Here is a 12,861-nt window from a genome sequence, read left to right as displayed (position 1 = left end):
GCATTCTCCGGCCCATGATGGAAACACCAGAGGCTCCATCAGAACAATATGAAATCACCTCATTTATGGAGAGCACGTGCACACTCTCATTCCACCAGCGACATTATAGAAATGCTTTTACATGTGCAGCAAGATAAGCAGATGCAGCCACTTGTGTCCCCCTGTGTAATTACAGAGGGAGGGGGGGGTGGGGTGGGGGGGGCACACACACATGAGCCAATCAATGATGTGCCAGACAGTCAATTCAATAATTAGAGAAAACATTTGTCGCGCAGATCTCCAAACAAGCTGCACCGGAACAATGAGCCGCATTAGGCGAAGATTATCACATTGACTCCAAAGGTCAGCCATTACTCTAATTACCAAGTTGCTTCAGATGCCATAATTTTTGTGTCGATTCAAGTGTTCGTGTATGAAGAAAGTTTCATAATCTGGTCTTTTTGCTGAGAACTTATCACCTTAACTCCACTATTTGAAAGATAAATGTAATATTTGTACTCTACTACATTTCAATAAAGGTTACAAAGTAAATAGGATCACATTTTGCCCATTTCTTTCTGTCCTTTTTTCAATTCAAAGAACAGAAGGTTACCCAGGTTCTTAAGAAATGTGAAAAATCTACTTGTATAGGTCACTTCATCTTCTCTCCATCTTATGATGTTCCTGTACACAAGATGCTCTAGCAAATAACATAAAAGCTTTGACCACGGCTCACCCTGAGAGACAATGTACATGTCCTTGTTCAGCGTTGAGTGAGCTCTCATCTCCTAAAGGCTTATGTACAGCTTATTATATACATGAAAGTATCTTATAGAGAGAAGATAATGGATAAACATCTTCACAAGCAGACCTCACCTCACATGGATGAAACTGGCATTAAGAAAACCCACACGAAACCATACAGAGGCAGCATAACATTTCATAACCTGAGAATTAGACACATCAGTCACAAGGCACTGATTTCTTGAGTCGCCTTTCAAATAACAGCGGAGTTCGCTTCAGGACAGATGCTGCGAATGTGAACTCTATCTGCCCCATAATAATCCTCGCTCAGTCAATACGGCCAGCTGGATCAGTGCTACCCCATTACACTGTGATTTAGAAATGAACTGATGCACATTCAGCGGAGCCGTCGCAGAAAAGGTTACAGTTTTTGGTATTACTTTGGCATTTGAAAGTGCATAAAGTGCAGTGGCTAAGATTTTATTAACTGCGGTAAAAGAACTTAAGAAATGCGCTACTTCCATGCAGTTCCACTAAACTTTTGTAGTCTTAATGCCCTATCTATTTTCACAGACATGTAAAAATATATCAGATGTGTTATGGGAAAAAAAAGCTGTGGAAACAGGCAGTGAGGCGGTGGTTGCCAAACTTTTTTGTCAAATACAAATAATACGATTGCCAGCAAAATAGGAGTCCATTTCAGGTAGGCACTGTCTAATTATCCGAAGTGTTTTTTCTTGCTTGTAAACTTTGCCGTCTTTTGTCACTGCTCGTCAGATCCTACCTCTTAAAGTGGCTGAGCAGGGTGCCGACCAGCTCCCCGATGCGGCTCTCGTTTGGGGGGACCATGCCCTGGAGACACACCACCAGGTCTCTGTTGTCTTTGGTGTGGAAGACGACCAGCTGGTCCTTCCCCGGGGACACGCTCACCCCTGTCACCTGCAACGCAACAACAAAACAATACACAATATCAGACAGTGTAGGGATTAAACAGGTTGCTATACAAACAGGTGAATGTTACTTATGTTGAAGGGATGTTAGATGAAGAAATTGACTGGATTACAAGCTCAAGAAAGAGAAAAGAAGAAGTCAGCAATGAAAATAGGAACACACACTTTAAACCATGCATATTTCTTTGCCATGCGCACTTGACCCTGATACATTATTTTTGCTACAGCTTTATCAGAATTATTGGGAGATAGGATGAGATAAGAATCCAATCATTTCTCTACAACTGAAGCCCTTTTCAAATCCCGAAAAAACATAAAAGATTTGACTTGAAGTGCCTCTGGGAGCTCTGTAAACACTTTCAAGTTAAGAGACCACTCACGAAAGGCCCCCCTTCAAAAAGGCCTGTATCTGATGGCTATTAGCGAATGGGAATTCTCACACTCAGGACTTAAATAGCCCGTGATGATGCGGCGAAGAGCCTCCCAGAGGACTAATCCAATATCTTTGAGTTGAAGCCCCTGGACCGCAAGACGATTGAGATGAGGGAGGCTGACAGGGGAATCCCAACACTGCAGTTTGATTAGATTCATTGGTAGGAACAAATAAAATAGTACACTAGAAACAGAGGAGAGAAACAGAGGAGAATAGAACGCACACAATTTTATACCAAAGAAACACCGATAATAAAAAAGTGTACTTTAATATTTCATTAATATCTAATTGCCACAATTAGATAAAGGAGAAAAAGCTTTGAACCAAACTAGAGCTGCTTGATTATTGAAAAAATAATAATCACGGTTATTTCAGTCATAATTTAAATCATGAATATTCAAACAATTATTTTATTTATTTATTATGTTTTTGTCATAAAAGTACAAATAATTTCAAGTTTGCCTCGATTGAGGAGAGGTCTCTGTTTCACACCTGCCCCCTGCTGGCCAGCCCTCACACCTGCACAAGTAAACTGAGCAGCGCGGCCTGATGACATCATCACACAGCGCCGTTTGTCTTTATGTCAGGCAAAAGCATGAGCCATGGCACGTGAAATACGAAGGGAAAATAATCCCAGCGGCATGAAATAATGTTTAAAAAATGTGTAAAGTTTGGTTTGCTTCGTGAGATTGCTTCGGATGGACAAGTGGGAGGGCATCCTTAATAATCACTTTTTTCTATAATAAGTCATCAACCAAACATTTACTTAAGCTACTGCTATTTTCTTTTGGAAATGCATTGTACTGAAGTGCTGTGATGTCTGTCTAGTAAAGACTAATTGTCTCCTGTCTTGGTGTTAGTTTGTCCAATGTATTGTAACTGTTGAAATGCTTATGTATTGTTTGTTTGTCTTTGTCTTTTTGAATAATAAAAAGGAAAAAAACAAAAACTTTTTTTTCGATTATGCTATTTTTGTAATTGTTTAGTGTAATAATCGAAATTGTAATCGAATTTCGATTAATTGCACAGCCCTAAACCAAACCTAATTTAATTCATAAGTTTGATTACTGCCCCTCATATATTTATCCCTTCCTCACCATTTTAAAGAGACAGGCAGTGATTTGTGAGGCCTACTTGTTGTATCTCCCTTATTTTGCAATGCTAATTTGAAAACACATCTTAAAAAGGCAAACTTCATTAATTACTTTGCACTGTGAATATTGTAAATACCATAATCCCAGCTCTACTCAGTTACCAGCACCTTATCCGAGCTTTATATCCGTTTATTCCTAATCCATCTCTCTATGCTGCAGCAGTGCACCGTGATAAACAGCCAGGAGGCAGGACGTCAGGTGTTTTAATATCCCCAAGTGGAGCGCCATGGCGGGACACACTTCTTCTCTTTTCCCATCAAGGCGAGACAGTTTTCTGCCCCAGGCGACTCGACCGGGCTGGCTTATTTAGCTACAACAAGACGTCTGCAACTCCGGTCCAAAACACCTCTCCACAATCAGCAGTAAATTAAAACCCAAATCCTCCGCCGTGTCTCGCGTGCCGCACACTGTTAATTACATGGAGCCGATTGCATTTACATTCATATTAACAGTTTAATTGAATGGAACGCCAGGCAGTGTTATAATGAGTGGGATAATGGCGCATTCTCAGTCAGGTTTTTTTTTTTTTTTTTTTTGCCAAATCAGTTTTTACACCGTTTACACATTTGTATGAAATTTTCCGGAGCTGTTCATCAACGCAGGCATCTGTTTTCCTTTGCACAAATTTCACAGTATTTAAGCAGCCTGAGTAGATTTATCTTGATGTAAAACTTTGTAGAATTTAGAATAACACAGAAAAAGAATCAGCAAGGAATGAATGCTTATTCTATTTAATCCACGCTCCAAACTGTAGTGAAGAGATCAGAGGGAGTAGAGCAGAAAGTCTTCGATGCAAAAAGCCCCTGGAGAAAGGAGTCAGATCAGCGGCTAATGCTGACTTTACATTTTCATTGAATATTCAACAGTTACTGATGAATAAAGCTTGATGGCAGTTTTTGATGGCAAATAAAACCACAGAACACTGTTTCCTCATTGCTAGAGGAGCCAATAGTCTCCCCCTCATAGTCTCATCTTCTCACTCAAATGATAGCATCAACATTTGAGTGAGAAATTAAATCTGAGCTGCAAAAACTAACAAGAATCCCATGCATTTCAGAACCTGTTTGCAGAGGCTTAAACTACAGGGTTAGGGAGATTTTACGCATAATAAGTCTTTGCACGTTGCTCATTCGTTTTAAATCTGATTGCAATAGGTTGTGGAGCCCTTCTATAAGCTACTGTTCAAAAAGGATTAAACAGAGGCACAAAGTGACAGATTACTCAAATCACGAGCAGCGCGTCTTTGTTCTTCCAGGCCAAAGGGAAAAGGAAAAGTCCACTCTCTTAAGCGCGGGACATGGAGAGGGGAGCGAGCCGGAGGGGCCTGCGGGATAAGCCTCGGTGGAGACGCCTGTACATCGCGGCGGTGGCGGCCCGAGCACATGTCTGAAACGGCACCAGACAACAGCTGATCCGCCCCGCCGATCTGTATCCATGACAACCCCGTTCTCCCGGGAAGTCGCCATGACAACGACAACGGGAAGGACCGGGATGAGAGAGGGAGGGAGGGAGGGAGGTGAGGAGGCAGGAATCAACGGGATGGAAGAGAGAAAACGTGACACGGGAAAAGGATGGGGGGAAAGACTATGAAATGAATACAGCCGTTTCTGAAGTGTTGGAACTAAAAAAACATGATAAAACACAATAAATGAGTATGATAAAATTAAATGGACAAACAGATGCGGCAAATAACTATTTATAAGTGGAGAAAAAATAATAGTGGAGCATATGAAAACAGTACAAATAGTGTTTGGAGTGACTAAATAAAACAAGGTGAAGCTTTAAAGAGATTTGAGATAGGTTTCATTCAGCCACAGGAAGTCTCAAGGTACTGTATCTTTTGAGTGACTCCCAGGCAAATCTGAAGTCCAAAAACAAAGCTATTTGAAATCACCACAGGTATCCAACCACAGCACACTGAAAAGGCAGATTATTGAATATAGAGTGTAAAAAAAAGAGTAAAAAGAACACGGTATTCATTGACAAAAAAAATTCTTTGTCTGTCAGAAAGATGTGACCTCTTCCTCCTGTGAGCATGAACCATCCGTCAGTCCACCAATGTCCTCAATGGTTGAATGCAGGGGCAGCAGTAAATAAACAGTCCGGGGCGGCCGTGGGATGCGGCAGGAGTTGGGCTATCAGCGCTAATCAACAATGAGCTAACAGCTTTCCCCTCCACCTGACCTTCTCCGATCGATGGGGCTGTGTCACGCTGCCGTGGCTCCGGGCCTACAGCTCAATCTGTGCCGCTTTCACCTTCATATTCATCAATTTCCGCTTCAGTTCTCACCAACCTCTGCGCTTTTTTTTTTAACCATGATTGGTTTATTGATGCCTGTGCTTGGCTCTTTACATGGGAAATGCATCAATTATACCATAGTACAAATCACTGTTACTTCAATCAAATGTTAATAAGACTGGCTTTTTAAACCATTTGCTCAGGAAAAGGCCAAACTGGGTTAAAATGCGTTGGTATCTAAGAGTGCCTTGAATTATTTTTCTGGCTCATTGTATATGTGTACATTTTTTATCAACTAAAATATTGTACATTTACCCCATTTAGACCATAGAATGTACTTAAAGCCGTACTAAGTAACTCATGCCCCTAGAGGCCATAAGCGCCACTGCAGGTGTCAAGCCTGTTGCGTTTTTTTACTAATTAATTGTCCGTGAGTGTAAATACTACACTGATAGAAATAACAAAGGGAGAGAGGGATATTGTACATCCAATAACACAATGGAGATCATTTTTTTCACTCAAACCTGGCTGTAAACACTGCTAAAGTGACACTAGCCCGCAGTTAGCTTTGCCCGTTAGCCTGTTAGCTTCTTCTTCAGGATTCCATTATTTTGTATTGTGACTCTGACCCGGTGCAAGTGTGGTTTCCAGGCCAGAGACACCAGGGGGAGATGAAAGACCCCCCAATCATCCCTTCCACACTTGTATTACCCCCAGAGAGACTACAAAAAGGATTTCTTTAATACGGTTAGACCCAGTGATGCACTCACAATATTACAAGGATTCATTGAGCTCAAGCTGTGAATGAGTGGGAAGCGTGAGACACTTTCACACATGGATTGGCTACTACACATTCAAGACCTTACCCCACGATGTTGTTAAACCCTAAAGTAATGATCTAGTGGGAGGCTCATACCTATTTGCTTAAACACATAACACTATAACTTTTGCTCCACGTTCACACTCCAAAAGAAAAAGAAAAAGTGAAAAACTATATTCACAACATACTACAGCTCGCCACTTGTCCTCCCCCACACCTGTTACCTGCTGCTATGACGTCCCGTCGATAATAGCCAGCCCCATCCATCAACTCTGCGTGAATGAGTCATCCGTTGACATCCGTCCTCTGTTAGCTAATCCTTCTCCGCGCCACTGTCTGTCTATTGGCCCCGCATCTCTCCATTACAGATGCACTACTGATACAAGTTTCCTGTCCCTTGGGTGGGTTCCAATCCACCCCTGTCACATAGTTGTCAGATTGGACACTGGGACGTCCTGTCACAGCCGTCATTGCCCGCTGCTCTGGTCCACAGCAGGCAGACTTAGATTTGGGAGATTTATGTGCTGCAATTTCATGCCCCTCTCACAAAACCGCACTCACCTTTGGAGTCAGTCATTTTAGATTTTAGGTTTTACTTATGTCCTGGGGAGAGTGCAAGAATGGGTCTGGAAATATTGGTCTAACAGTGTATTCATTTTAAAGTTTGACCAGCCATACTCAATGGCCAGCTATAGCTGACCTTATAAATATGGCGGCCCAGGGGTGCAACACGGTTACGGTCAGGTGGCACCAGGGCCAGTCCATGTCTGTATTTATTGCAGCACATGTTGATTGTGATGTCTGTGCATGTGCTTAAGATTTGGGGTTCAGGTGGGGGTTAAGGCGTTAAGCAAAATCTGAATTGAGACATGAACGCCTCATTTTCAGCACTATGTTTACGCTTATTTACAGACAAATCCCCGTATGTGTTACAGTCTGGTGTATAGCATTTGTATTGCATTTGTTGCAGACCGCCATTATTCTGCCACCGGTTTATGAGTGGATCCAGTCGTATTCCAGGGGAGGCCAGGTGTAGACGTGGCCCTGCCAATCGTATAAGCAACACTGTAGAAAATACAGTTGGCCTTAATAGTCATATACGTAGCGACTTTGCGAATTGCACAGTATTACATAATCCTGGCAGGCACCTTATTTACAAACGGCAAGCGATTCAGTATGCCAAACACAAGTTTACATTTTATTTGTGCCAACAAGGGAATGTGTCCTCTTTATATGACCCGTCCTTCACTCGGATCCACTGGGGCAACCTACTCAGCGGTGTCCCTTCTCCAGATGTTCGACTTAGGATATTGGTCGGGTCTTGTTGGAGAATTAGCTCTCTAAGCATCTTTTAAGGTCATGCAAACTCCACACAGTGAGAGGCTGATAACCATGAGCCTCCTGTATCATACAATCCCAAACCGTAAAGGTCACAGGAAATAAAAAATGCGCCTGTTTTATCCTCTAGCTGGAGATAAGTTTGCATGGCCAAAGTTGGATACTGGAAATGAATCCCCTGAAATCTCTCATCTTTGCTTTTTACGATACTAATGAATTGAATTAGTGAAACAGTGAGTAGTCCCGGATGCAAAAAGTTGAGTGGAAATGTTCCCAGTCAGAGCCAGACTCTCCATGGAAACAGCCTAATGTGCTGTGTGCATGTTGCCGCTAATGAACCTATCACAGCAAGAACATAAATTAAAGGCAGCCAATAGCGGCGCCCCAGGCACATTTGGGCTTATTGACATGTTGCCGCTGGATCCCAGGCCAGTGGAAATTAGAGATGACTTTCTCCCTTCCACGCGCTCGTAGGCAAAGGCTAAAGGGTCGAGTTGCTTTGAAGAGTTGTTTTTAAAGATGATAAAGGTGGATAGGTTAAGTTCCGCCGTTCTCCGCATCAAGAAGAATCAGTTCTTTTAGCACTTATTTAGGGCAGACTGAACCAGACAGACAATCAGGAAACCCAACAGGAGTTCTCTTTCTCGCCAGACGCATCCTCCAGTCTCTCATCTCCTCCGAAGGGAACCACTAGACACTCCCAGGCACGATATCAGAGGTGGTGCTTTGTTCTGTTGAATTACAAAGGCTTTTCTAATTGAAATGTTGCCCTACGCAGGGAAACGAACAACAGCGAAATGGGCCAATTTAATGTCTGTTAGCAACTTGCCTCATCTTCTTGCATCCTGTTTTATTATTGTAGATACGATCGCTACGAACATCAAGACGCCAGTACACTTTTTTTTTTTAAACAATGTTCTTTGGCTGCACACTTTGTGACTCACTGGATAAAGCAGACAAATCCAGACTGGTAAAGCCATGAGGGTCAAAAAGCGAAAAGAAAAAAACTGATATGTTTTTGAGCAAACTCTTCACTCAGATAGAAGGTCATATCAGTGTTCACTTTGGTATGCCATTTGAATGGTTTGAGGCAATGGACAAAGGCAAACTATCTTTTGGCATGTTTCTATACTGCTATTGCAAGTAAAACATTCAGGCATAACATTATACAACCACTTGCCTTTACTTGTGGTAGTCATATGCAGTCCTCGGGGAGAATATTTTGATTTGTTTTAATGTTGTGTTGCATGTGTCTAGGCATGATTCTGTACAAGACTAGTATATAGTATATAATACAGTATATATAGTTAACCAAAAATGCCTTTCTACATGAAACACAATGGTAAATGCCTCACGTTGTACAGGGGGATGCTCTTCATCGGCTTGTACTGCTTCATGGGGTCCATCTTGTACAGGTGGCGGTCAGTGATGAGCACGGTCCGGTCCTCTGATTTATTAAAACGGTTGATCTGAAATAGGAGGAAAAGCAGAACTTTTTTTTTTTTATGCCTTTAGGTTTGGAACACATAAACACACGCTCAGTCAGAGGCCCCGCGGGGAGACAGAGCAAACGATCTGCAGTTTGCTTTTATTTGTTTGCGCTGACAGAAATAAAATATGTGTGCGTGGGCCTGTGTGCTCGACAGCCGCCCACCTTTCGAACGTTGCAGGAGAACAAGACTCTCATAAACTTGTCTCTTCGTTGCAGTTCGCCGGAGATTAAAGTGAACGATGAAGCCGTGTCGGGACTGTCTCTCTTCTGTTGAACAAAACAAAGGCATGTTCGTTAAGTTGGATGACATTCTGCAGTCTTCGTTACTAACACTGCTAACAAGTAAAATGCGTGTTTCTGCCCCTTCATGACTTGATTTATAGCCGACACCCACACAGAACATGCTTTTTGTGTGTTTGGACTGAATAAGTGTTACAATTATATTTCATCTGCACTGGCAAATTCGATTTTAAAATATTTTAAACACATCCAGGAGAATTAAAGCCACACCGCGTAACATTTCATCCAGTAGAGAGAGTACAGCTCGAGTTTAAAAAAGGAAACAAACGTGTTTTTTTTGGGAGGTACCGATCCAAGACTAGTATCGGATATCAGAGCCGATAATGGAAAAAATATGATATCGGGTATTGGCTACAAATATCCGATACTGAACCGATAACAGTTTTGGCTCTCAATGCCTTAAAAACCCAACTTTAACATCTAAATCAAAGAGAATTCAATCACTGAGTTAGTTTTAACCTCCACAAATGCATTTTTGATCTCCACGCAAAATGCAGCAGTTAGCATCAGTATGCTAAAGCTAGAGTTAGCATGCTAATGCTCACGAAAACGAATCAAGGCGGTGTCAGAAACTGTGATAGAAATACCTTAAGTAGCCAAATAAAATAAAATCGGTCACTGCTGAAGCCAGTGTTTGTATTTGAGTTAAAGAATAACTGATCAAACATATTTGTAATGATCAGATACTTTATGTGAGTTGTTTATATCAATGTAACATAAAGCCTGTCACACACCCAAGGATATTTAGTCAAGAAACGTCCAGTGATCCTTGATAAATGTTTATCCAAGAGTTTATCTATAGATATAACTGATTTGTAACATCATGACAATAAAATATGACTTTATTGATCTTGAAATGGAGAAAAGAGTTTATTAAAGTTTTCATTCAGAGAAAGCCACTTCTACGAAAGTCTCTTGGTATTGGTAAATATCGAATATCGGCAGATACTCAAACTTAGTATAGGTATCAGTAGCAAAAAAGCTGGATCGGTGCATCTCTAGTGTTTTTGCTGTCAGTGGCTCACTTCTCCTTAGACCTGACACTTTAACTTTACTGGGAGAGGGGGAGTATCCAGCTCATTTCCATGGAGATGTTTACTAAAGGCAGCCAAATATGAGATTTGAATAGGTTAGGTCCTCAACCAAATCCATTCTATGATCCTCCAATGCTTAGTCTAGCTTGCCATTAGGAGCATGTTTTGTATTGCTGGCAAAAGTATAATCCAAAATGTTACGCAGTGTGCCTTTAAAATTTGATTTATATATAATACACTGGGTACACATTTAGTCTGATGCTAATCCCACTCACTCACCAGGTAGTTCCCCTCCCAGGACCGCTGCAGCCCCAGGTCCGTCCTGTGGCCCTTGAGTGCTTCAAATCCAGCCACTTTCGCCCTCACTTGCAGCGTCTCCTCCGGTGAAAGGCTTTTGATCAGAGTCCATGCCCACCACCTGGAGGCACACACAAGGACACAGAGAGAGAGAGAAAAAAAATCAGCTTTCCAAGTAACCATCACAATACCGTTAGTTGATACACAAAAGTGAAGTACCCAGCTGCGCACTGAGCAGGTCAGACTGATCCTGACAGCTAACAGCGTTGTGGAGAAAGGCTATTTTCTAAACTGTGCGGAGAATCTAATAAAAACCAACGTTAGGATAAAAGACGGCGACGAGGCTTTGATGGAGGAGGAAAAATCAATGGCCAGTGTTCGCCCCGAGGCAGGAGGAAACACGTGTACGCTTCTGCAAATGGACAAATCTGGATGTAACAAAACCCTCAGGCGCCGATACAGGCAGCTGCTTTGTGGTCGGCTCTACTTTTACTAAAGACAAGGTTACTGCTTGAAAACAGTTCCAATTATTATACAAAATAAAGGAATTCCTTTACCTGTTGTAGATGCTCCTGAGCGCTTCCTCAAACTTGCGCAGGACTTTCGGAGGAGTCGGCCACTTCACATGTCGACCGTAGTCCTTCATGTTCTTGACGTTCTTGAAGCGCCGGTTCACCTCCTTTATGTAGGACTTGACTTTGTAGCGTCTGTAGGCCCGCAGGATGATGAGGGCTGCTCTCATGCGGCGGTATCTCATTCTGGCCAAGGTGCCTCTCCAAACCTGGATCAAGCAACAGAAAACGTTTTTGAAAATAGTCGATAAAGTGTGCACAGCCTGGCCGTAAAAAAAGCTCGGCATCTGGATTTAACGAGCAAATAGGTACAGCTCCTGTTGGGTAATTACCGCACGGGTGTTAATCTTTCAGGTGGGGACAAGTTATTTAACCCCAAGCGATGAAGCTTATCAAAACAATGCCACAGTGAACAAGAAATGTAACCAAAGCTAAATACTTCGGAGACCTCTTTCATTTGTTGCTGTTTTTGCTTTTGAACAGGCAGAGTAAAAAAATAATAATAATGACATGGAACAGACACTGACACACAGGCCAAAAATCAAAACACAGAGGGTTCGTGAGTGATAGGGCTGGGTACTGTTAAAGGAAAAAGTTTAGCTACTACCGGTACCGAAAAGATTAAAGTATCAAAAGCAGGTACCGAAAAATATATCTTATATCTTTAGATCCAAGTTTTGATGCTGTTGGTCCAGGGACAGCATTAAAGGAAGTGACTTGGTTCTTTCAGCTCGAATAAATGATTATTCCCAATTATTTGCCCAAAGTTTGCCCCATTTTGCCATTTTTTTTTTCTTATTTTTTGACACTTTTTTTTCATGGTTTCCCATTTTTTTCCTTAATTTTTGCTCACTTTTAATTATTAATATTTTCCCTATTTCCCGCATCTTTCCCCAATTTTCCCCCCCATTTTCCCCCCAAATTTTGCCACAATTTCTCCCAATTTCCCCCCAATTCATTCCCCATTTTTCACACATTGGAGATAAACCCAATACTGTAAATTTCCAGATCTTCCAAACATTATTGTTCTGCTTTCTGGTTCTGGATGACAACTATTTCAGTATAAGTATAAAGTTCTGGAACTGGAATCAAAAACCATGAATCGTATAGATATAAAAAAAAAACTACATGTAACGGTAGTGAGCGAGATGCCTTTTAAATAAGCCCCATGCTAAGCTAAACTGCTGCACTGGGAATGATATTGCATAATAATGTACAAGAATACATAGAAAAGATTATTTTGAAGGACTACAAAAATAAATGCTTGACGAATTTGGTTAAAAACATCACTTCTCTCGTGACATTTGTGTATTTGTAAAGTAAAAAGTAAAAATCTAGCAAATTCAATAATTATTTCCATTTAGTGTGAAATACTGAACATCCTTAGTGGATAAAGGAGACCCCTAGACAATGGCAGTTTCCAAAAATAGGATGAGTCAGTATTAGACCTTCTATCGACTGAATAATAGATGTTAGTGGGACCCCAGGGACACATAACTCCTTATATAG

The 12,861-nt window shown here is 41.5% G+C and overlaps 1 protein-coding gene across 1 annotated transcript in view; it reads right to left on the bottom strand.

Moving 5' to 3' along the window:
- myo1d (myosin 1D) overlaps positions 1–12,861 on the bottom strand; it is a 96,016-nt gene that overhangs the window by 25,499 nt on the left and 57,656 nt on the right. The window contains exons 17-21 of the mRNA XM_079577681.1: positions 11,338–11,561; positions 10,763–10,901; positions 9,312–9,416; positions 9,013–9,126; positions 1,508–1,662 (exon numbers count right to left, since the gene is read on the bottom strand). Of these exons, the coding sequence (XP_079433807.1) occupies positions 1,508–1,662; positions 9,013–9,126; positions 9,312–9,416; positions 10,763–10,901; positions 11,338–11,561 (737 nt within the window). The remainder of the gene's footprint in view (positions 1–1,507; positions 1,663–9,012; positions 9,127–9,311; positions 9,417–10,762; positions 10,902–11,337; positions 11,562–12,861) is intronic.

The sequence above is a fragment of the Gobius niger genome (assembly GCF_951799975.1).
Source record: "Gobius niger genome assembly, chromosome: 19".
Taxonomy (NCBI): domain Eukaryota; kingdom Metazoa; phylum Chordata; class Actinopteri; order Gobiiformes; family Gobiidae; genus Gobius; species Gobius niger.
Note: the sequence above shows the minus strand (reverse complement) of the source record. Positions and strands in the feature narration are given on the sequence as shown.